Consider the following 25,991-nt stretch of genomic DNA (forward strand, 5'->3'; position numbering starts at 1 on the left):
GGTCTGGGTATAACATCTGGGGGCTCGTCCGGGATTCCCCCAAGCCCACCAGACCCCTGGTCAACGGATCTACTAGGATCGATCTACTGATAGGTGAGCCGGCTCGTCTCCATTTGTCTGTCTGTGTCTGTTCTGAGTCTGAATCTGTGACTCGCGAGGTCTAAAACTGGAGCTGGTGCCGTCCTGGCGGACGCGCTATAGAACTGCCAGCGGAGACCGGTGGGAGACGTCCCCTGGCTCTCGTCTGATCTAAATTGCGATCTGGGCTGCCGGAGCGCAATTGCCATCTGAGCAGCTAACTCTGACCCGGGCTACCGGTGCACGCTTGCGATCTGGGCTGCCGGAGCGCGGTCGCGACCCGAGCGGCTAACTCTGACCCGGGCTACCGGTGCGCGCTTGCGATCTGGGCTGCCGGAGCGCGGTTGCGACCCAAGCGGCTAACTCTGACCCGGGCTACCGGTGCGCGCTTGCGATCTGGGCTGCCGGAGCGCGGTCGCGACCCGAGCGGCTAACTCTGACCCGGGCTACCGGTGCGCGCTTGCGATCTGGGCTGCCGGAGCGCGGTCGCGACCCGAGCGGCTAACTCTGACCCGGGCTACCGGTGCGCGCTTGCGATCTGGGCTGCCGGAGCGCGATCGCGACCCGAGTGGCTAACTCTGACCCGGGCTACCGGTGCGCGATTGCGACCTGGGCAGCAGCTGTCTCTGACCTGGGCTGCCGGGGCGCGCTCGCGATCTGGGCTGCCGGAGCACGTTTGGGACCTGGGCAGCAGCTGTCTCTGACCCGGGCTGCCGGGGCGCGCTCGCGATCTGGGCTGCCGGAGCGTGTTTGCGATCTGGGCAGCAGCTGTCTCTGACCCGGGCTGCTGGGGCGCGCTTGCGATCTGGGCTGCCGGAGCGCATTTGCGATCTGGGCAGAGCTGTTTCTGACCCGGGCTGCTGGAGCGCGCTTGCAACTAGGTATCAGTCAGATTTCCTTTACAGGGATTCTAACCCACCTTCCTTTACAGGAAGAAACTACAAATTATTACAGGATGGGTAATACCCAGAGCACTCCTCTATCTCTCCTTACAAGTAATTTCAAGGAAGTAAGAGCGAGGGGCCATGATCTTAGTATAGAGATCAGGAAGGGAAAGCTAATTACTCTGTGCCGCTCCGAATGGCCTGCCTTTGATGTGGGGTGGCCACCCGAAGGGACGTTCCGACTTGCTGTCATCACTAAAGTCCAAAATTTTCCTTCCTGGGCGTGCGGGCCACTTGGATCAAATCCCATATATCCTCATATGGCAGGACCTAGTTGAGAACCCGTCTCCTTGGCTGTCACCTTTCCAATTAGCCCCTGAACCTTGTAAGGCACTGGTTGCTCGGCCGCTAAAATCCAAGCAGCCGATTGCCCCTCCCCATCCTGTCTTACCTGATAGCGGGGACCCACTGTTCACAGAACCCCCTCTGTACCCCTCTGGGCCACAGGCCCCCGCCCCCCGGGCTGAGCCGTGGGAGGGAGCAGGCGGACGGGAGGCGGCCGGCACACACGGACCCGCTGAGAGTGAAAGTAACTCTGAAAGGCCGGTGGGGCGGACGCGAGGGCGCACTTCGCGGGCTAGTCACCCCCCGCCGCCTGACTCCATAGTGGCTCTACCCCTTCGGGAAATAAGACCCCCAGATGACACGGGAATCCCCAGGCTCCAGTACTGGCCATTCTCTACCAGTGATCTGTATAACTGGAAGACCCAGAGTGCTCAGTTTTCAGACAACCCCAAAGATTTAATGGCTTTACTGGATAGTGTCATGTTCACCCACCAGCCCACTTGGGATGATTGTCAGAAGCTCCTCCGAATCTTGTTCACAACGGAGGAGCGAGAAAGAATACAGGTAGAAGCTAGAAAGCTGGTCCCAGGGGACGACGGTCAACCGACTGCCAACCCCGACCTCATAAATGCAACTTTTCCTCTGACCAGGCCGGCGTGGGACTACAACATGGCAGAAGGTAGGGGACGGCTACGCCTTTATCGCCAGACTCTAATGGCGGGTCTCCGGGCAGCTGCTTGCAAGTCCACTAATTTGGCTAAAGTATACTCTGTTCTGCAGGGAAAGACAGAGAGCCCAGCTACCTACTTAGAAAGATTAATGGAAGCTTTTAGACAGTACAACCCCATAGACCCAGAGGCTCCAGGAAGTCAGGCAGCTGTTGTAATGTCTTTTGTAAATCAGGACACTGTTTTAGATTTGAAAGACGCTTTCTTCAGTTTGCCTTTCGCCCCTCAGAGCCAAAAGCTCTTCGCCTTCGAGTGGAATGACCCTGGAAGGGGCATAAGTGGCCAACTGACATGGACCAGGCTGCTGCAGGGATTCAAAAACTCTCCTACCCTGTTCGATGAGGCCCTCCATGAAGACCTGGGTGAGTACTGACGTAAACACCCTGAAATAACTTTACTACAGTATGTTGATGACCTCCTGATTGCTGCTGAGACCCAAGAAGCTTGTATTCAAGGGACCAAAAGTCTCTTACAAGCTCTGGGAAATCTAGGCTACCGAGCCTCGGCAAAGAAAGCTCAAATCTGTAAGCCAGAAGTAACATATCTGGGGTACCTGCTAAAAGGAGGGCAGCGCTGGTTAACAGATGCTCAAAAGCAGACTGTTCTGCAGATCCCCAGGCCACAATCCACCCGACAAGTGAGGGAATTCCTGGGGTCGGCGGGATTTTGTAGACTATGGATACCTGGGTTCGCAGAACTGGCTAAACCCTTGTATCAGGCAACACGGGGGCAGCAGCCATTTAATTGGACAGACGAAGCCGAGTCGGCTTTCCAACAGATCAAAACCGCCCTACTCTCTGCACCTGCACTGGGACTACCTGATGTCACCAAGCCCTTCCACTTATACGTGGACGAGGGTAAGGATGTCGCCAAGGCGGTAATAACTCAGAACTTAGGCCCCTGGCGGAGGCCGGTTGCCTACCTGTCAAAGAAGTTAGACCCAGTGGCTGCCGGGTGGCCCCCTTGTCTCCGAATGATTGCGGCCACAGCTCTGATGGTACAAGATGCTGATAAACTTGTCATGGGTCAAGAATTGCGGGTCATTACCCCACATGCCATCGAAGGTGTACTCAAACAGCCACCTAATCGATGGATAAGTAATGCCCGGCTCACCCACTACCAACGACTACTACTAAATCCTATCAGGATAACCTTCCTGCCCCCAACGACCTTAAACCCTGCCTCACTGCTGCCCAACCCGGACCTGGACACGCCACTCCATGATTGCACCGAGATACTAGCTCAGGTGCACGGAGTTCGAGAGGACCTGCAGGACCGCCCACTCCCTGACGCTGACCTCGTCTGGTTCACTGATGGGAGCAGCTTCATGCATCAAGGCCAGAGGTACGCTGGAGCGGCAGTGACTTCAGAGACTGAGGTAATCTGGGTGGAACCCCTGCCCCCGGGGACATCGGCCTAGAAGGCCGAACTGATAGCGCTCACCCAAGCTCTTACCTTAGGGGCAGGGAAAAAGCTGACAGTATATACAGACAGCAGATATGCTTTTGCTACGGCGCACATACATGGGGCCATTTACAGGGAGCGAGGGTTACTAACGGCTGAAGGAAAAGAGATAAAAAACAAGCAAGAGATCCTAGCCCTGTTAACAGCGCTATGGAAGCCAGAAAAGTTAGCCATTGTGCATACAAAGCATCAGAAACCAACCACTCCAACTGCTCAAGGCAACTTTCTGGTAGACCAAACAGCAAGAAATGTGGAAAAGGCTCCCAGCCAACTCCTTGCACTCCAGCTCCCTGACCCGGGCCCCTGGGACTTGCCATATTTCCCTGATTATTCAGAACAAGATCTCCAGGGGATTGACAAACTTTCCCTGAAACAGATCCAGAAGGGGTGGTGGACTGATACTAATGACCAAACCATCTTACCAGAAAAATCAGGACAACAAGTATTAGAACACATCCACTGAACCACCCACCTGGGTGCTCGGCGGATGATAGACCTGATCAGACGCTCTAAGCTCAAATTCAGACATACAGCCGAGAAGGCCAGCAGCATCGTGGCAAGTTGCAAAGTCTGCCAGCTTAACAACGCCTACCCCCAATCCCAGACTGCAGCGGGAACAAGGCTCAGGGGAACCAGGCCCAGTATCTACTGGGAAGTAGATTTTACTGAAATAAAGCCAGGAAAGTACGGGTATCGGTACTTACTTGTCTTTGTAGACACTTTTTCAGGATGGACTGAAGCATTCCCAACCAAAAGAGAAACTGCTTAGGTCGTAGCAAAGAAAATTCTGGAAGATATCCTTCCCAGGTATGGCTTCCCCGTCCAGATAGGGTCAGATAATAGGCCTGCCTTTGTTGCTAAGGTAAGTCAGGATTTGGCTTCCATCCTTGGGGCAAATTGGAAACTACGTTGCGCTTACAGGCCCCAGAGTTCAGGACAGGTAAAGAGGATGAATCGGACCTTAAAAGAGACCTTAACTAAATTGACTATGGAGACTGGCGCTAATTGGGTGGTCCTTCTCCCCTACGCTGTTCCGGGCCCGTAATACCCCTTACAGACTGGGCCTTACCCCTTATGAAATCATGTATGGCAGATCTCCACCCCTGGTTCCCAGCTTAAAAGATGATCTGCTTAAGTCTGAAACAGAAAATGTCTCTGAATTCTTATTTTCCCTACAAGCCTTGCAGAAAATTCATCAAGAAATCTGGCCCAAGCTGAAGGAACTATATGAGACCGGCCCCCCACCGACACCCCATCCATACCAGCCGGGAGACTGGGTCCTGGTTAAGCGACACCGATAAAAGACCCTAGAACCCAGGTGAAAGGGACCACTCCAGGTACTCCTGACCACACCCACCGCCCTAAAGGTAGAAGGCATCGCGTCGTGGATCCACTACACCCACGTCAAGCCAGTGGACCCAACCTCCGACCTTCTGGGACCAATCACGGCAGCAGCTGAAGCACCGGCCACGTGGACTGTGGACAGAGCTAAGAACAACCCCTTAAAACTCACCCTGCGCCGGCAACAATAGCTCACTGCAAATATGCAGTTAGGTAGTCTAGCCCTAACGTTAGCCGCCCTAGTGGGCGCTGGGGAAAACACCAAACCAGCATCTAATCCCTTTGTCTGGAGATTCTGGCTTTATGAAAACCGAACCCACCCTGGACAACCTCATAAGCCTGGGAAATTATTGGCCAGTGCTGATTGCCCCTCCTCAGGGTGCAATAGCCCAATCTTACTAATTTTACTGGCTTTCAAACAGCCAAACCAGTGACACCAATTCCAGCCTCTGCAGCATCACTGCAGTGCCCCCTAGTATCACCCTAAGGGCTCCGCCGGGCATATTCTTCTGGTATAATAGGACATTATCTAAGGACCTATCTAGTCCCTCTGTTACCAACCTACTGTGTCTTCCTGTCACATTAGTTCCCCGGTTGACTCTACTAACTGCTGGCAAGTTCCTAGGGTACACCGGTAACTGGACTAGTACTGCTATTCACCCAGTCCCTAGACCGAGACCTGCACGAGCCATATTTCTCCCCCTCATTGCAGGAATCTCCCTCACCGCATCCCTCATTGCGGCCGGGATGGTGGGGGGAGCCCTAGGTCACACCCTCATAGAAAGCAACAAGTTGTACCAACAATTTGCCGTTGCTATGGAGGAGTCAGCTGAGTCCCTTGCCTCCCTTCAGCGGCAGCTCACGTCCCTAGCCCAGGTAACCTTGCAGAACCGGAGGGCCCTAGACCTACTCACTGCGGAAAAAGGTGGTACATGTATGTTTCTGAAAGAAGACTGTTGTTTCTACATAAATGAATCAGGGCTTGTAGAAAGACCGGGTCCAACAGTTACGCAAGTTAAGCACTGAAGTAAAAACACAGCAGTTTGCTTCAGCTGCAGACCAATGGTGGAATTCCTCTATGTTTTCTCTGTTAGCCTCCTTCCTTGGACCCCTGCTAAGTCTACTATTTCTGCTAACCGTAGGACCTTGTGTTGTTAACAGAATTTTGCAGTTTGTCAGAGAAAGGTTTGACACTGTTCAGCTCATGGTCCTCAGAGCCCAATACCAACCTGTAAACGCTGAAACAGAGTCAGACTTATAAGACCCAAGATTGGCTCTAGAGTTACCTGAAAAGAAGGGGGGAATGAAAGGAATGAGGCACATCCCCCATATATCTCCCAACTTCCTGAGCCCAGCACAAACACATTCCTCCATATTTCTTTCAAACTTCAGAAAAACATCACCTGGGAGATCTCCGATAAGGAATGCTAAATGTATAATGTTAACCAATTGTAATGCAGTAACCGAGAGAACTACCTTGTTCCCTGTAACTTTACATATCCTGTTTACATCGGGCTATAAAAAGCAAGCACTCGCATTGTTCGAGGCCCTCTTGTATGCTGTAGAATGGAGGGACCAAGTTCGAACTTGTAGTAAAGATCCTTGCCGCTTGGCTTTGACTCTGGACTCTGGTGGTCTTCTTTGGGGAACAAACGGTCTGGGTATAACACCGCCACCTCTCGTAAGGGGCACAGGAGGTTGGTCCTGGACTGAGTATGGGCTGAGACAGGCGAGGAAGGGGAGGAGGTGGAGGTAGGGGAGACAGAATCTGTCCGGTTTGGTAAGGGCACAGGACGGGGGGAAAGGTGGGGAGGCGTTGATGAGGATGGGGATAACGGTGGGTCAGGGTAAGGAGGAGGTTGGGCGGGAGACTGGACGGGGATAGTGTGTCAGGAGGCTCAGAAAAAGAGGAGGAGGAATCATCCCTCTCCTTGCTCTAGGGAAGAGACTTTGCGAGCAGAACTTGAGCTAACGAGCATTGGGCACAGAGATCTGGGTGAGAACGCAAGTCCTAAAAGGCCTGAACATAGGGTATCTCGGACCATTTGCCTAGTCTCTTGCAGAAGTTGGTCAGATCTGTGAGAATGTTAAAGTCTAGAGTGCCTTCTGCAGGCCACTGAGACTGATTATCCAATTTATATTGCGGCCACGTTATTGTACAGAAGAAAATGAGCCGCTTTCGTTTTACGTCTTGGCTGAGACTTAAAGTCTGGAGATTCGCCAAGAGGCACCCCAGAGGGGATTTTCGGTTTGGTTTGAACTGGGTAGTTCCCATGGTCTCAAGGCGGGCGGTCTGGAGGCAATGGGAGTGTCCTCCCACTGCCACGCGGAGTGCGGGGTACAGTGGCTTCCGGGGAGGTTGGATGTCGTAGTCCACAGTGCCGAGGTCACAGCTGACCAGAGAGAGTCCCTGACGCAGCCGCGCGTTTCGGACAGGGATTCCCGGAGGGAGCCTTCAGGACAGGGTGGAAACTTACCCAGCAGTGATCGAATTGAGTCAAATTTGGTGAGACAGCTCCAGGCTTGAGGAGGGGATCCCGGCTTGGGGAGAGGACAGCCTGCCCGACGCGGCAGGGGTCCGGGGAGCGGGGTCTCCTCCCGGGTTTCGGCACCAAATGTAAGGGGAAACTGAGGCTGGAGCCGAACCAGGAACAAGACACAAGGCAAATGGCAGTGAGAATAACCTTTTATTAGGGCTTGCGGGCAAGGTTCCTCGGTCCAAAGGTGTGGGCCAAGGAAGTCGTGCTGAGGGAGGAGTGTACGGGCTTTTTATAGCCCGAGAGGTAGGGAAGCTGGTTGTGCAAACAGGGCCTGGGAGGTCTTGAAACTACTAGGGCAGGAGTTGAGTAAGGGTCACAGGGAAGGGGTCTTTGGAAACTGTTAACCGAAACTGCTGTTTACGAACTTGTGGAATGCAGGTGAGCTGTAAGTCATGGGGGAGTGTGGTTGCCCAGCCGGAACCTCGGAAGTATGTAAGTCTGAGGGTGTGTTCAAAGAGGAAGGGAAGGAAGTCTTTAACAAAAGGCCTGCTACGCTGGGTAACACCGCCATGTTAGGTCTAGATTCCTGCCTAACAGTATGCTGTGGAAAAAGTCAACTCATAGCTGGCAACTAGTACGAGCTACAAACCATCTTCAATTTGGCAGTTTAGGATTCATCTTCCATACTGCGGTAACTTCCACTTAGGCAGAAAAAACAGAAAAAATAATCCATTAAGACAATTTTATATTAATTCCTAGATTTTTTAAAAAATATACTCATCTGACAGGCCAGGTCTACTGCCCCTGCTTTTTACTTTTGTTTTTTGAGACAGTGTCTCGCTCTGTCACCTAGGCTAGAGTGCAGTGGCGGTGATCTCGGCTCACTGCAAGCTCCACCTCCCGGGTTCACGCCATTCTCCTGCCTCAGCCTCCCGCGTAGCTGGGACTACAGGCGCCCGCCACCACGCCCAGCTAATTTTTTGTAGTTTTTAAAAAACTACATGGGGTTTCACCATGTTAGCCAGGATGGTCTCGATCTCCTGACCTCATGATGTGCCCGCCTCGGCCTCCCAAAGTGCTGGGATTACAGACGTGAGCCACCGGGCCTGGCCTGCTTTTTACTTTTCTTAAAAAAAAAAAAAAAAAAAAAGGCTACTCTTTGCCCTGTACCACTATTGTTTTATGTCATTGTGTTTTGACTTTTCAGAGAAGCAGGTATTATACAAATATGAGTATTGTATTAACAAGTCTTGGAATTATTTAGGCATTGAACAGTTACTAATTTCATCCTTATGTTCCAAAAAGATGTCAGACTGAAGATTGGTGGTGCTCTATGTGATGCCTGAGTGCTGCTGAAACATATAATTGTCATATACCAACCTGTGCTTCTGTTTCAAGCAATTTTCATCAGTAAGTACACATCATCCCTCTTCTCACAGACTCAGCCAAACACCACTAACTATTAGAGATGTTGCTAAACATCATCCACTATTAGAGACCTATTTAGTATTATTCCAAGCATGAATTTTCTGTGGATGGAGATGGTATAGTCTAGTGTAGGGTTTAAGAAATTTTCAGGTGATCCAAAATTTAAGGATAAGGGGCTATGGTGCTTAAGTGAAGTTACATGTAGTTACAGAGACCAGAGTTTAAATCATCCTGCTGTCACATCGCCTTGGCCAAACTGCTTACCATAGTCTCCTTGTGCAAAGTAGAGACAATATCTACCCTGAATTGCTATTTGGTGATTACATGTAAATTATACAGAGCTCTCAGCACAATGTTCAGCATATAATACCTACTTAATGAACAATGACTTTCCCAGTAACAGAATTCAAAGGATGCTTTGGGACTGTTTGACTAAATGATCATTTAGAGGAGACTTAGAAGTTTATAAACCCTAGAAAAAACATGTAAGATACAATAACGTAATTTTAAAAGGTGCTATAAACTTTAACATTAAAAACCTTAAAACCCATAAAGTTCAATATAGTCAGTACAGTAAAGGTCCTCAGTTTAAGTTTTTAATACTCTGTTGCAGAGAAGTTTAACCTATGCAGCATAAAAATAACTGATTCATAAAATCAGTAATCTATTACTTCTTTAAGAATATCAGTTGAAAGTGTCAGGCCTCTGAGCCCAAGCCAAGCCATCCAATCCCCTGTGACTTGCACTTATATGCCCAGATGGCCTGAAGTAACTGAAGAACCACAAAAGAAGTGCAAATGCCCTGCCTTACCTTAACCAATGACATTCCACCGCAAAAGAAGTGAAAATGGCCGGTCCTTGCCTTAAGCAATGATATTATCTTGTGAAATTCCTCTTCCTGGCTCATCCTGGCTCTAAAAGCTCCCCCACTGAGCACCTTGTGACCCCTACTCCAGCCCGCCAGAGAACAACCCCCCTTTGACTGTAATTTTCCTTTACCTACCCAAATCCTATAAAACAGCCCCACCCTTATCTCCCTTCGCTGACTCTTTTCGGACTCAGCCCCCCTGCACCCAGGTGAAATAAACAGCCGTGTTGCTCACACAAAGCCTGTTTGGTGGTCTCTTCACACGGACACGCGTGACAGAAAGGTCTATAATATTGGGCATGTTAAACATGTAATTTTTCTCAAACTAAATCTATAAGCAATAGTAGCTGTTCTTATTATAATCTCTATACAGAACTCATGTATTTTCATTTTTAAGAAAGTTCAATGTAAATTATCTCATTCAGTAAATACAACTGGCCATTTATAAACACATAAGCCAATCTTTTCCTACTGAATGCAGCATTTTAAAATATGGTTTTGTTTAAACAGTCTACTTATTTTTTTGCTTCTTATAATTCACTTATAATTATTCCTTATATTTCTTTTGCCTTAGTTTTTTCATCTAAAATTTCTCTTCAGTTGAGTAACAATTATTCTTCAGTCTCTTAAAGTCCTGCTCATTAAATTTAATCTGATTCATGCTGCAATAACAGTCTGACTAAAGCCAAGTCAGTTATTACATAGGGAATGACTGATCATTTTAAGCTCTGCTATTTTTAGTGGAATTATATAGCTCACCAGGAGAACAAAAGTGAAAAGGAAAAATGCCCACATAAATATGACTTATTAGGGTCATCTGCTTGTGACTGTAGAAACTCATAGAATTATAACTGCACAGAATTATACAGTTTAGATTCTAAAGGACTTTCTACTGAACAGACTATGCTTATTAAATAATACAAAGAATTTGTGGAAAATATTTTTTAATCTATATAATAGGGAGATTTCATTTAATTACCAAATATTAAAAATACATATTCTTGTTTAGTTAAAACAATACCATCCTAACTGTATTTCTTATACTGTAAATATATATATGTAAAATTTAACCATACCTTCAAAGACATCTGTCATTTTGCAGATATGGGCAAATGTAGCTCCAGTTGCCCAGGTATATACTACATCCATTAAGTGAGGTTTAAATGAGCTTAGATAAGTTTCCTCATCAATTTCCAATTTGGCTTCTGCTGAAACTTTTGCGATTCTTTTAGCACATTCCTTTAAAGATAAGAGTTAAAATTCCTTACTTATGATCTCCCATATCACTTTATTCTTTAGGTTTCCAAGCCAGTATTCCAGGAGGTCCCTTTTTCTTCCTAGGTATTATGTCTGCAATGTGGACATTCTGCTCCTAAGTAGGCACAGTGCCTGTTCCATTACTAAGTGATCAAACGGCCAATCTTTCCCATTATGTTGACGTAAATGTATCAAGAGCATGCTTTTCAGCCAGTGATACCTTTTCAACAAACAGACAGAATTCTTCATTAAAAGTATTCAAGAGCAGCATTTAACTAATCTCTATTTCATTACAAAACAGATTTAGAGAAATACAAATCCTAGAGGAAAATAAATTTTCCCCCAACAATGGTTAAAAATGTACATATCTTCATATTGTTTTCCTCTAAGTTGAGAAACTTCATTCTTCTTTACTTGGCAATCTAAAAGACCAAAAACTCCTAGGCCTATGAACCTATGAAGACTTTGCTGGTTCTAGAAATTTAAATTTCTTAGTGATTTTAAGGCATGTTACATGTTCCACTGAACCAGCCTTTTTATTTTAATCAGAATTTTTTGAATTATTATTTTTAAAATATTTTAACTTTTATTTTAGGCTCAGGGGTATGCGTACAGGTTTCTTATCTAGGTAAACTTGTGACTCAGGGGTTTGGTGTATAGATTATTTAGTCAGCTGAGTACTAAGCATAATATGCCACAGGTTTTTTACATTTTTTCTTCCTCAACCTCTCCTTCCTCAACTAGGCACCAGTGTCTGTTGTTCTGAAGGGGCCTTTTTATGACACTTTTTTTTGTTCCTCTCTTGTAATTCCTTAGCTCATCTTTCCTTGTCTTTGTCTAATGTTGAAAAGGCAGATAAAATCGGCTTATCCTATGACATTAATGAGATAAATTTATTACTAACTATAAACTACTGTGGCTTTGAGGACCCAGAGACAAACAATTTCTTATGATAAAACAGATTTTAAAACTTTGTTATAGGCTAGGCACAGTGGCTCACATCTGTAATCCCAGCACTTTGAGAGGCCGAGGTTGCAGGATCACATGAGCTCAGGAGTTCGAGACCAGCCTGGTCAACATGGTGAAACCTCATCTCTACTAAAAATACAAAAATTAGCCGAGCGTGGTGGCAGGCCTGTAATCCCAGCTATTCAGGACATTGAGGCAGGAGAATCACTTGAATGCAGGAGGTGGAGATTGCAGTGAGCCCAGATCACGCCACTGCACTCCAGGCCTCAGTAAGGGAGCGAGACTGTCTCAAAAACAAAACAACAAAATGAAACAACAAAACTTTGTTATAAACCAGAATGAAAAAATGTGCAAAGAATTAAAAATAAACTAAATCCTAATCCATCAAGATACCATTATTAGTACTGAGGAAGAAAATGACACATGTACTGAGCTGTCAGTACAGCCTATTTACTTATGAAGTTTTTAATCTCCTTTCACAATAATGCTATATAGTTCATTACAATAATGGGAAAGAAATACTGTTTAATTATTAAAGTAAAAATCACAAGAGATGTTATCAGAGTAACATTAAGTTACATGACTGACATTAAGTGACATATTTAATCCTTATAGCTTATCTCTATGAAATGATAAACCACTATGATTAGATTATCAAAAAAGTTTATTTTACAATCTACTATTCATAAATATGTAGTTCAAAAAAAAATTTTTTTTACCTGCATTTGACGAAGTGGTCCTGCTAATTGTTCTGTTAATTTGGGCATCTCACTAGACTATAAAAGAAAAGGAAAACAAGATATAAAAACCCACATTTAAAGTTCTTGGTTTTTCACACTACCTGTTTTAACAAATTAAACAAAGCTTGTAAGACAGTCACATATCAAATTATAAGACCTCAGTCAATAGCACTTAGAGTTTCTAATCAATTCAGTGTACACAGGCAAAATCACTATTCCTCTCATCCTAAATTATAATATTCTGTTATTACATTTCAGAGGAAAACACACCGCTACATCTGCAGTGTGCTAACTAGCTGCTTTTTGTGATTATCCATGGAACTGTGGGAGGGTAAATACTGTAAACATACGCAGTAGTTCAGTTACATCAACATTAAAGGGTTTTATCATAGTTTATCTTTGATATAGTTTTAGTTTCTAGGCAACTTTCAATCTGTAGAAACTGAAAAGTTAGAAACTGAAAACTCAAGATAAAGTACGTTAAAAATAATGTCCCCAATTTTTATTTTACACAGATGTTCTAACTCTAACGAAGTATAAGACAGCTAGAAGTTTAATCTGAGTTTCAGTATTCTTAGTATTGCTTTCCTACAGTTGAAAATTCTGTCAATTTCTGAATAATACAATGGAGTTTCAGGTCTATCACTAACTAGCCAAATTAAGTTGGACAAGCTGCTTAATTCTGTGTATTGGTTTTTTCCCTGTCAAAGAAAAATAAAACCAGATCCTCAAAATGAATAGGTTTATCATGAGAATAACAGACATTATTTGTGAAGAAATTTTTGACAAAAGTAGTTACTGTACAAAAATAAAATTACTATAAGAATGGTATGTATGTATGTGTGAGACAGGGTTTAAAGTAATTATAGCCTTTTTTTTTTTTTTTGAGACAGAGTCTCACTCTGTTGCCCAGGCTGGAGTGCAATGGTGCGATTTCGGCTCACTGCAACCTCTACCTCCCAGGTTCAAGCGATTCCCCTGCCTCAGTATCCTTAGTAGCTGGGATTACAGGTGCGCACCACCATGCCCAGCTAATTTTTGTATTTTTAGTAGAGACGGGGTTTCACAATGTTGGTCAGGCTGATATTGACTCCTGACCTCATGATTTGCCTGCCTCAACCTCCCAAAGTGCTGGGATTACAGGCATAAGCCACTATGCCCGATCCCTAAATTTTTTTTTTTTAAAGCAACTGTAGGTTAGTTGCGACGTATCTGCCTTTATTTTAAGCACCAGTACTTACATAGGACTTGATTTTGATTTGCATCATGCATATATGTTTAATAAATCAAGAACCAGATTCTATATTATTGTTGCTAAAACCAGAAATTATTGATGAATGGCAAAAAAGCAAAATAGCCAGAATGACCTTAATATCTCAGTTTAATAAAGAACCCAAGACTGTGAAATGTGTTTGATATTGTGTCTATTCATGGTCAACAGTTACTCATCACATTCCTCTCTGCTGTTCACTATAGGTAGAAGGCACCAGTTCTGATATGAGGAGGTTAACTGTGATTTTAACAACGTTCTCCCACCAGGTATGTACAGTTTGTTCCCTCATCTCTCCTGTAGGCCTCAATGTAAATTTCACTTCATTAGTGAGGCCTTTTCTAATCATTTTATTTAAAATAGTAACCCCAACCCCCCAGTGATCTGACTCTTCTCACTTCTCTCCAAAAATCTTCACCCCCATTTGACAGAATGTATGTGTATCGTATTTCTTTATCTTCACCCACTAGCATGTAAGTATCAGGAAAGCAAACATTTCTGCTGCATCTCTGGTGCTTAGATCTGTACACTGCCCTCACTGGGCGCTTAATAAATTTTTGTATGCACTTGATCTTTATATTATGAAGATTTATGTAACCTTTTAAATATTATTTTTTAAATGTTGAGATAGTTTTATAAATACATTTTAAAATAGAAGTTATTATATTAAGCGAATTTCATCTTTACTAATTATAACAAGTATTTTACTATATTTACTAGAAGACAACATTCTTTTTGGCAGAAAACATTCTGTTAAAAGCATCAAGAAAAATCCACATGACAATTAGTACAATCTTTCATCTCAATGTTAAAAGGCGCCACCACAAGAATTGATGACACTGTATATAACAAAGTGTGGTTTCACTGAATAAATGTTAACTGCACATATTGACATCTTGCCCCAAGATTTAAGAGCTGTGGTTTGCCTTAACCAACTCCTTTGAAGAGGGAATATAATTGGCCTCTCAGAAAAAGGAACTACTGTAATAGTGCCACAGTATAAAACAACAAGAACACGCAAATAATGAAAAGTAAGACAAAATGTGACGTGGGTAGAAGACCACCTATCCCCAAACTATTTACAAACCTAAATCCCTGAACCTTCCTATTCCAAGTTTGACAAATGTTCTTAATTATTTTTATCTTGGAAATTGATATAATAAAATTTTGAGCCTAAGGAAAAACACTATTTTGTATGCATATTTCATAGGTGCATAGTAGGCAATCTCAGGAAAGCATAAACTGTTTTTGGATTATTGTCCTACTTGTTATCATTGCCACTAACAGCTGTGATTCTAATCAGTAATCAGGGACCTGAGAAAAGTACCTATCTACTCAAGAAGTAATATATTTGATCTGATTAATAAATAGGGAAACAGTTAACAGGTAAACAGACCAATTAGGTGTGGTTTCAATGAATAAATCTAAACTCCTTACACTGACATCTTGCCCCAAGATTTAAGAGCTGTGGAACTTAAAAAAAAACTCTACAATTTGTCCTACACAATTTACTTAAAAGTTAAACTAAGTATGTATAGTAAAGGGTCTTCCAAAAATTTAGAATATTAAATTATTTTTAGAAGGCAGATGTCCTTGTCTTATTCTCATTCTATCCACTCCATCTACAATAAATAAAGTCTTAAATTTTAAATGTAAAACAACACATCTTACTTTTAAAAATGAATCATACTGGTTTTTGGAATGCAGTACAAGGATAATCAGTGTTCTTATGTGTTCCATTCAGCACTCCATTTTTTGATTTCTTAAGAACTGTTGAAAGTGAACTAATTACTCATACAAAAAAAAACTGCTGCCAAACCAACAAGGATCTTATAATCACTAACTCAAACCGTGCCCATGAAAACTAATGTTTCAGTTCCTAGCAGGATGGACTGCTTCATCATTATTCTTCAATACTGGGGAGTAGAGTTAATTCAACCTCACTCCCCACTTTCATTTTTATCAGACTTTCCTAGTTTTATTCTCACTCATCTTTTTATTTCTAGGACTGTCTAGGACTCGGCCAAATGTTCAATGAATTGGGTTACAGAACAAATTTAAAACTTAAAATCTAATTAATAGTGATTGTTAACAAATCTTATTTTATTCTTTCTAATAATATGTATTTAATCATTCAATTTTCTTAGTACATTTGTGTTAAAGTTGCTGTGATTTCCAATTAACATTAACCTATAATATGTAAGTATTAGTAATATTTGATAATATAGCCATAACACTATTAACTACATGATGTGTGAATTAATAAGATGTGCTAAATCAATTAACTCACATTCTCTTGAAACACAAAGCAGCTTAATAATGCTGTTGCCTGTTCTGCAGAAAGGTCATTGAAAAGGCCATTAAACATCATCTCAGTTAGAAGGAGCTCATCAGCACTACAACGGCAAAACAAAAGAATAAATTTAAAATGTCAGAACACACATGCACACACACATATGCCTTTAACATGTAGTTTTTAATAAAACATATTATTTGACCTTCAGGAGTAATCAATGAGGAAAGACAATAATTTATTTAAGGACAAAGCAGATCTTTATAATTACCGATAGATTACATAATCAATGTAAAATGGGAATTTCACATAAAGATTTCAAATATCAAAATGCAAACATTCACTGAAATAAGAACAATTTCTTAACCTTTAGTACGCTAGGAAAAATCATCACTGTCATTTATTTTCTAGGGCCAAAGGACTCTTATAATTACTTCTCAGTTATTTTACAAATAATCTGTAGAATAAAAATAATGAAAAACAATTTTATTATAAATCTTAATTAAAATGTACTCATAAGAAGACCCACATTTTCTTATTTTTATGTTGTAATTTTTTAAAGTTTTTATATTATAGTAGAGATGGGGTCTTGCTATATTGTCCAGGTTGATCTGGAACTCCTGAGCTCAAGCAGTCCTCCTGCCTCGGTCTCCCCAAATGCTGGGATTACAGGTGTGAGATGCCACGCCTGGCCAGAAGACTCACATTTTAATTCATATTTTCTAAAGGCTGAAAGGTATATAACCAAGATGGGCAAGAGCCTTTGAATGCAACAAACTGCTGGTCACCAATTGTCATCCACGAATCTGAAAAATATCCATCTAGGAAATACAATTCTAGATTTCAAGTACATCTTTAATAGGTAGGTACTAGCTCATCACTACTTCTGTTTCTTCTCACACCTGCCCTGTCAAAATTACAATTCCAGATTTATATCTCTTTTAAGTCCTAGCTTACTACTTCTGAGTCCTCTTTGCATCATCAAAATACATTTTTTTAAACTGACAACTTGATTTCATTGAGGAGAGGAAGGTCACCTTTGCTCCATAACTGTAAAACATTTTCATGTACAGACTTAAAAGGACAATATATTTATTATTACAAAGATTAGAATGATCAACAGGTTTTAAAAAATTTCTTCATCATCTGTTTCTTTTCAATTTCCTTATATACACAACTGTGTATTTGACCACTTGTGGACCATATAAGGAAACTTTGGTGCACAAATCATAAAAGATGAGACTACTATTACAAGTCCTTTTAGCAAAATGAGATGGTCCAGGTTCTCATCATAGACATTACATAACTACGTCCTTTCTGTTGAATGATTAAATGAATAATCTCATAAATATATATATTTAAATACATATATGTGTGTGTGTGTATATATATTTGTCCCTAGAAATATATTGTTCAGCTGAGCACAGCGGCTCATGGCTGTAATCCCAGCGCTTTGGGAAGCTGAAACAGGAAGATCACTTGAGCCCAGGAGTTTAAGACTAGCCTAGCAACATGGCAAAACCCTGTCTCTACAAAGCAATACAAAAATTAGCTGAGTGTGGTGGCACATGCCTGGAGTCCCAGCTACTCAGGAGGCTGATGTGGGAGGATCATTTAAGCCCAGGAGGTCAAGACTGCAGTGAGCCATGATCTTGCCACTGCATTCCAGCCTGGGTGACAAAGCTAGACCTTGTCTCAAAAAATAAAAATAAAAAAAAAAGAAAAATATTGTTCATGCACTAGTTATGATGTCTGAGAATTTACCTAGGGTCTGAGACTTTGCTATATAATCAATCTCACCATTACCACTTTGACTACAGTACGTTTTGTCCTGTTGTGTTTATCTTCTGATTTGGGTAACAACTGCAAAATATCTTCACTTATTTTTCTCCTTGGGTGGAAAATGAAAAATTCTGAATTTGCAACTGTGTTCAAGCTAAAAAAGGAACACTACAAAGATGATGTTTCTAGACTTCTATAATCAGGGTTCAGTTGACCCATACAATAATTGTACTGTATTGTTAAAAAAGTAAACTTTGCCTTTACTTTTTGGAAAGTCTTTAAAAAAAGAATAAAGTCATGAACTATTATAATCTTTACCAACAGTTAAAATATTTATAAATAAAAGTCAAAAACTAAATTTGGGTCTCTAGTGTTAAGCTAAGAGTTAAGTCAAGCAAAGAGGGCAACAATACAAATGAGGAAAGACTATTTCAAGAAGCTACAGTCTAACGTGGGAGGCAGACAAGCTGATAATCACAGAACAGTGATCTAACAGAGTGCTCTAACAGACTTATACAAGTGGCTATGAGGGAAAAAAAAGGGGTGGAGCCTAAAATCAGATTGAAGAAGTTCAGAGCAACTTTCGAAGTTCTCTGCAAAAATATGCAAGAATCGCAGGACATGGGGTGGAGGTTAAAGTTCATATGAAACAAAAGGAAAAGTAGTGTGGGATGTGGCAATAGACTGCTGGAGAGGGAGAGTAAGAATATACTAAATTATGGAATCTATTATAAAAGCAATAAGGAATCACTGAGGGACTTTTACCAAACAGAATGGCACAAAGGGGTGCTGGGTGAAGTGGCTCACACCTGTAATCCCAGCACTTTGGGTGGCTAAGGTGGGCGGACTGCTTAATCACAGGAGTTCAAGACCAGCCTGGGCAACATAGCAAGATCCCGTCTCTACAGAAACTTAAAAAAAAAAAAAAGCCAGCTGTGGTGGCACATACTTACAGTCCCAGGTTCTTGGGAGACTGAGGCAGGAGGATCACTTGAGCCTGGCAAATTGAGGCTCAGTGAGCCGAGATTGCACAAGTGCACTCCAGCCTGGGCAACAGAGCAAGATCCCATTTCAAGAAGAAAAGAGGAACGACATACCAGATTTGTGCTTTGGGTTTTGAAAACTCAAGAAGGGAGGCAATGAATAATCAGAATGGCAACTGCAGTAATTGAGGCCAAAAATAATGAAGGATACACACTAGCCAGTGGCAATGTTTAAAAAGGCAAAAATGGGTGAGAGAAGGAGTCTAGGAAGATGCCCCAGTTTTTGCAAATTTTGGGGAAAGTTAACAAACTTTGATATAATATTGTTATCATTATAAATGAAAAATGTATCTTGGAATAAAATCAATTTCCATTCTTCTAACACAAAATCTAGTTGTGGATATCTAAAGGAAATTTCTGTATTAATTGTAAAACAATAATTATTAGAAGGAAATAATCCCAATAACGTTAGCATATGAATCAGTAGACCAGTACTGCAGTTTAGATTTAATCCTGGATATGTTATTAATTAAAACCCAATAGCACATTATCCTGTGATAACAACTAACTAGGGCTGGGTAGTCACTGCCCCCTTTTGGTGGCTAAGAGTTGTCCTGTTCACCACAGTCTCCTGGTTCTATGCAGACATTTGAGTCTGTAACATCTGGACAGATGAATGATATAAATACATTTTTACTAAGAAAGTCTGAAATCATTTACAAGGCCTGTAGTTCTCTGGTCCTGTCCATCCTGGCCATGCTGAGTACATAAAAAAACTGTTTCAAAAGTGTCTTTTATATATTCACTGAAAATGATGATTATCACTATATAGACAAAACAAGATATATCTTCAGACTGGATATTGCCTGAACTACCAGCTTATGACTTTCCAGTTAAGGAGGACAGAGGCAAACTGGCTCCTAAGTCAGGAGACATTCCTCATGGTGGGAAATAACTAACACAGTTTTTAGAACAGTATCATAAATTGTATTTTCTAAAGATGGCCACAACAGCATCTCCTATACCACATGTTCTTCTAGATTTGCACTGATCTATAAAGACTGCCATGTGCACACGTGGAAATTTCAATTTTAATTAAACTGATATAAATTTAAAAATTCAGTTCCTCCGTCGAAGCACGTATCAAATGCTAAATAGTGGCTACTGTACTGAACAGTGTAGATACAGAACAATTCCATTATCACAGAAAGTCATATTGAACAACAGCCACTTCCCCATTAAGAGGTGGAATCTAATTATCCCCCACTTGAATCCAGGAGGGTTTATAACTCACCTGTAATCAAGAGAATGTGGTGGAAATGATGCTTATGATAACAAAGCTAGGTTACAAAAGGTAAAGCTAGGTCAGAAAAGGCAACCTTAGCCAGCTAGAAGACTCACACTGGAGCCTTCAGCTACCATGTAAGCATCCTGAGGCTGCCATACTGTGAAGAAGCCCAAACTAGCCCATGTAGAGAGACCACATGGAGAAGCTCTAACAGAGAGAGAGAGGTCCTAACATTCCCCAGCCGCTCCGGACTCCTACTGTTACAGCTTAACCACCTGTCTGACAGCAATCCTGGGGGACACTGAGCCAGAACCATCCAAATGAGCTCTTCCTGAATTTCTGACCCATAAAAACAGTAAGAGCATAAAGTAACTGTTGATGTTGTAAATAATTTAGTTTTGATGTCATCTGTAATGTGACAGAAGATTACTGAAACAGAAAATAATATAACCAGTTTTAATCTGTGGCTTATAATTAAGTGCTGTTGTAAAATCCTATTATTAGTCCAAAATCTCATTACAGTTTGCTACACATGTAACAAGATAATGGTTACTAGGTTAAGTTTCAAGGTGGGAAAATGTTAATACATTTTAAAAAGTATACAAAATTATATATAAACTAAGATTATGTAAAAATCCTGCAAGGCATTAAAAAAAGTCAAAGGAAATACATACAAATGCTAGGAGCGCTCGTGTTAATTACTGAGATCTAAGAGATTTTTCTAATTTCTCAATTTCACGGTTCAAAACTGTATTAAGTGTGGAAGGTACTGTACAAACTTTATATTTTTAAGAAAGCTCTTTCTTCCTAAAGATAACAGTTATTTTAAAATCACTTAAACCTGCGAGGCAGAGTTGTAGTGAGCTGAGATTGCGCCAGTGCACTCCAGCCTGGGCAGCACAGTGACACTCCATCTCAAAAAAATAAACAAAAATTAAAATTAAAAATTAAAAAAAAAAAATCAACTTTCTAGAACAACCAGATTTTACCTGCTTATCTCACAGGCCACTCGTCCTTTCATCTCTATTACATCAGAAGAAGTAGCAAATCCCAACCTTCTTAAAACACGTTTGCGACATTTGAGTTCATCCATTTGTAGGACTGTTCTCGCTTTCTTCAGTTCTCGCTTTGCAGATTTAATATCTATTGCAATCTATAGCACATAAAAGTATAAAGAAAGTTCAATAATAAAGTGAATAATGTACAAGGAGATTTATTCATGAAATCAAACAAAAAATATATTTTAAGAACATCTTATAGTATACTTCTGGGTTAAAGCTTCAGTGCTGGGGAGATTGGGGAAAGTGCAGCTTAGATATGTTCCCAGAACATTACACAAGAGTAATGATTTATCTGAAAAGTTATTAAATACTACCTAAAATGTTAAGTACATGGAAAATACAAAATGTCCATTTGAAAAATCTGAGGCAGAGCAGGCAGATATTAGAAGTGTAAAAAGCATAAGAAGACAGAGAACAGAGGCCGGGCACAGTGGCTCATGCCTGTAATCCAGCACTTTGGGAGGCTGAGGTTGGCGGATCACAAGGTCAGGAGATCAAGACCATTCTGGCCAACATGGTGAAACCCCATCTCTACCAAAAATACAAAAAAAAAAAAAAAAAAAAAAAAATTAGCTGGGTGTGGTGGCGGGCGCCTGTAGTCCCAGCTACTCAGGAAGATGAGGCAGAATTGCTTTAACCTGGGAGGGAGAGGTTGCAGTGAGCCGAGATTGCGCCACTGCACTCCATCCTGGTGACAAAGCAAGATTCTGTCTCACAAAAAAAGAAGACAGAGAACAGAGCATGGCTCTTGCTTAAATGAAGAGAGGTAAGGAGGAAGGCTAGAAGGAGGAGAGTGAGCTGGATACTGTGAGCTAGACAAGGTAGGCTGTAAGAGTAGAAAAAGTCAGTGGTGAATTCAGGATAGGCTCTCCCAAGACAGGATTCAATGTACAATTAATCACACTCCTGAAGTACCAATCCCAGCAGCTCTAGCTTTTCATCCTTAGGGCATCAGGGGATAGCTTAGAGAACAGGGAAAGAAAAATGAGGGTACAGAAATCTTTTCTCTTGACTATCTATATTTCCCCCATGATGTCCTGAAAACTATTCCTTCTTTTTGCCCTTAAGTTAAATCATGAATTTGCCTAAGCTGGAAATGGTTTTAGCAAAGAGAATAGGCCTTTATTCAAAACATAGATGAAACCTTAAAATGAAAATGTATCATCTTGATGTCATCCTTTAGAGTAGATAAGTTTTAAAATTTAGTTAATCAGTAAATATTACATATTTTCCAACGATGACAAGCATACAGTAGTACAAGAACAAAGAACAATGGTATCCTGAAGTGGTTGTTCAGAAAAACACTGACAGAAAAGTTTTGTTAAGTTGAAATCCAAAGATAACGGAATTTTTTAGACTTTATTAAACTTCTACTAAGGAGGAAAAATTATGAAGGTGATCAGCAACTGATATTTATTCAGAGATTACCTATGTCCTCTATTTCTAGTGCTTTACATTATTTCATTCTTACAGCAATCCTAAAAGGTAGGGAAGTAATATTAAATCTGCATTTTACAGACGAGAAAACTGAGGCACAGAGAGATTACTAAGTAAATTGGTCAAGAATACAGAGCTACTGAGTGATAAAGATGGAGTTCAAACCCAGGCTAGCAGACCCTAGAATCCAAGCTATTTTCAATTATTTCTATTGCTGTGAACAGAGCTACTGAGTGATAAAGATGGGGTTCAAGCCCAGGCTATCAGACCCTAGATGCAAGCTCTTAGTGATTATTTATATTTCTATGAACAGATGTGTAGTCACAATGCCATGTCGTAGGAAGCAATGCTTTCCAAGCTAGATAATGAATGCTACGCTACCTAGCATGACTTATCAGGCCTATCAGAATAAAACGAACAAACCATTGTTTTTTAGGGTTTGACTGAAGTGACTGAGGATGCCTATGTGAGCAGAGCAAAGCATCGTGCTAATAACTGTGAGGCTTATAAAGCTTACAAGGTAGAAGAGAGTCCAACATTTAAGATTTTTTTTTTCTTGAGTAATGTTTGTATTTTGAATATAAAAATGTTAAAATATTTTAGATATAATGGGTTAAATAAAAATATTACTAAAGTTAATGCCACTGGTTTCTTTTTTTAAATGTGGCCACTAAAAAATTTAAATGTGGCTGACACCAGACAATGCTGTACAAGATCTTTTCCAACACATTTATAAAACAACACAGACACACAGTTGGCCCTATCTGTGGGTTCCACATCCATGGATTCAACCAACCATGGATCAAAAATATTGGGAAAAAAACTGTCTGGACTGTACATGTACACTTTTTATTTTTATTTTTTTAAAGAGATGGGGTCTAACTCTGTCACCCAGGCTGAAGTACAGTGGTGCAACCATGGCTCACTGTAGCCTCAACCTCCTTGGCTTAAGTGACCTTCCTACCTCAGCCTCCTGAGTACCTGGGATGACAGGTGCATGCTACCATGTCTGGCTAATTTTTAAAATTTTTTTGCAGTGATGGGGGTCTTGTCATCTTGCCCAGGCTGGTCTCAAACTTCTGGGCTTCAAGTGATCTTCTTGCCTTGGCCTCCCAAAGTGTTGGGATTACAGGTGTAAGCCACTGTGCCCAGGCTGTATTTTTTTCCATGAAAAAAGAAATTATATATATATATATATGTGTATTTATACACACACACACACACACACACACGATGTGCTTATATGTATATAAGCATGGGAAAAAAACTGGACTATACATGTATTTTTTTTTTTTTTTTTTAAAGAGATGGGGTCTCACTCTGTCACCCTGGCTGGAGTACAGTGGTGCAACCATGGCTTATATGTATATAATGTGCTTATATGTATATAAGCACATTTTATATATATATATATATATATATATATATATATATATATGCACATTATAGACAATGGTGGGCAGGGGGCAGGAAAAGAAAAAAAAAGACCATATATATGCACATTATAGACAATGGTGGGCAGGGGGCAGGAAAAGAAAAAAAAAGACCACTATACTCTTATTGCTGTAACACAACCACTTAAAGTTTTCCTTTCAGTCTTTTCTGGTATATTTTATATTTCTACTAAATAGTAATCATAGTCTACTTCAATTTCAGATCCTTTTTTCATGTAATGCTCATACATGAGCCTTCTTACATGTTATTGCAGAGTCTCCATAACAACTTTATTTAGTCAGTCCCTTCAGCCAGCCAATGTCTTTTTCAGTATATTTGAGCAGCTCAGATAATGCCTTCAAACCACCTCCAAGGATGCTTTCCAGTCATCATTCAACCACGCTCAAGTCTACCTGTTCTTGTGTTGTGGAAACATAATGCTGACCCTGGTGGCCATGGAGGGACTGACAGCAGGGAGAGAGCTGCTGCAATGGTCCTGGTAAGAGACGAACAGGTGAGAATCACAACTGGATATCTGTGTAAGTAATGAAAGCTTGTTGTGTCCCAGTTTCCTCATCTTGAGAAGCACCTGGCAAGACTCCTGCCTAGCAGCACTTCAAGGTGGGTCACAGCATGGATGTGTTCACTGAGCATGCAGCCAAGTATTGTCTATCTGCTACAGCACCATATGATGTAAGTTCACAAAAAGCTAGAAAGGGAGACGGCTTTAAAACTATGAACTGAACACATTATTAAAGGAGTTTCTACTCATGTATTTATCCAACAAATACTGGGCATTTACTTTATAAAAATAGACCATTATGAGAAAATGTAAATAAAATGAAACATCTCACTCTAAGGAGCTTAAAATCTAGTTTATGAGACACAAAGACAAATATATTGATAAAAGTGGTATGTGATAAAAGTTGAAAAAGTACAACAGCAAGGAGTTTTAAGTTTCACGGAGGAAGGGAGATTTGTATAGTGTAATACATTCCAGTTGAAAAAAAGTAGGTAGTGGAAAGGATTGTGTTCACGTCAAAAAGCTTTTTCTAAATTCGCTATACAGAATGCTTATAATAATGCTTTTACTGGTTAGACATGAAAGCTAATTATCCTAAAAAGCTGAACTACTACCATTTGACGCTATTAAGATGGCTATAGCAAAAACAATAGACAATAACACGTGCTGGCGAAGATGTAGAGAAAGCAGAAACCTCGTAAATTGCTAGTGAGAACATAAAGTGGTGTAGCCACTTTGGAAACAGTCTGGTAGTTTCTCATAAAGGTAAATATAGAGTTACCATAGGATCCAGCAATCCTACCTATTTCCACTCAAGATACTCAAAACATCCATACAAAAACTTGTATACAAATGTTCACAGAAGCATTATTCATCATAGCCAAAAAGTTAGAAAAAAACAAATGTCCTGTCCATCAACTGATGAACGGGTAAACAAAATATGGCATATCCACACAATAAAATATAATTTAGTTAGGCCAGGTATGGTGGCTCATGCCTGTAATCCCAGCACTCTGGGAGGCTGAGGTGGATGGGTAACCTGAGGTCAGGAGTTCAAGACCAGCCTGGCCAACATGGCGAAACCCTGTTTCTAATAAAAATACAATAATTAGCGGGCATGGTGGTATGTGTCTGTAATTCTAGCTACTAAGGAGGCTGAGGCAGGAGAATCGCTTGAACCCGGGAGGCAGAGGTTGTAGTGAGCCACAATCACGCCACTGGACTGAAGCCTGGGTGACACAGCAGGACTCTGTCACACACACATATAAAATTTGGCCATAAAAGGAATGAAGTACTGCTACAACAGGCATAAAGCTTGCAGACATGCTAAGTGAAAGA

General features: G+C 41.4%; 1 protein-coding gene and 1 long non-coding RNA gene across 2 annotated transcripts in view; one reads left to right on the forward strand and one right to left on the reverse strand.

The window, feature by feature from the left end:
- MTREX (Mtr4 exosome RNA helicase) overlaps nucleotides 1-25,991 on the reverse strand; it is a 130,759-nt gene that overhangs the window by 11,660 nt on the left and 93,108 nt on the right. The window contains exons 22-25 of the mRNA XM_038010397.2: nucleotides 21,188-21,351; nucleotides 16,143-16,248; nucleotides 12,562-12,618; nucleotides 10,693-10,855 (exon numbers count right to left, since the gene is read on the reverse strand). Coding sequence (XP_037866325.2) covers nucleotides 10,693-10,855; nucleotides 12,562-12,618; nucleotides 16,143-16,248; nucleotides 21,188-21,351 — 490 coding nt within the window. The remainder of the gene's footprint in view (nucleotides 1-10,692; nucleotides 10,856-12,561; nucleotides 12,619-16,142; nucleotides 16,249-21,187; nucleotides 21,352-25,991) is intronic.
- On the forward strand, nucleotides 8,633-23,563 carry LOC140711509 (uncharacterized). The gene is made up of 3 exons (XR_012092770.1): nucleotides 8,633-8,730; nucleotides 14,059-14,121; nucleotides 23,133-23,563. It is a non-coding gene; the product is annotated as an uncharacterized lncRNA (long non-coding RNA).

This window comes from Chlorocebus sabaeus, chromosome 4 (assembly GCF_047675955.1).
Source record: "Chlorocebus sabaeus isolate Y175 chromosome 4, mChlSab1.0.hap1, whole genome shotgun sequence".
NCBI classification, from domain to species: Eukaryota; Metazoa; Chordata; class Mammalia; order Primates; family Cercopithecidae; genus Chlorocebus; species Chlorocebus sabaeus.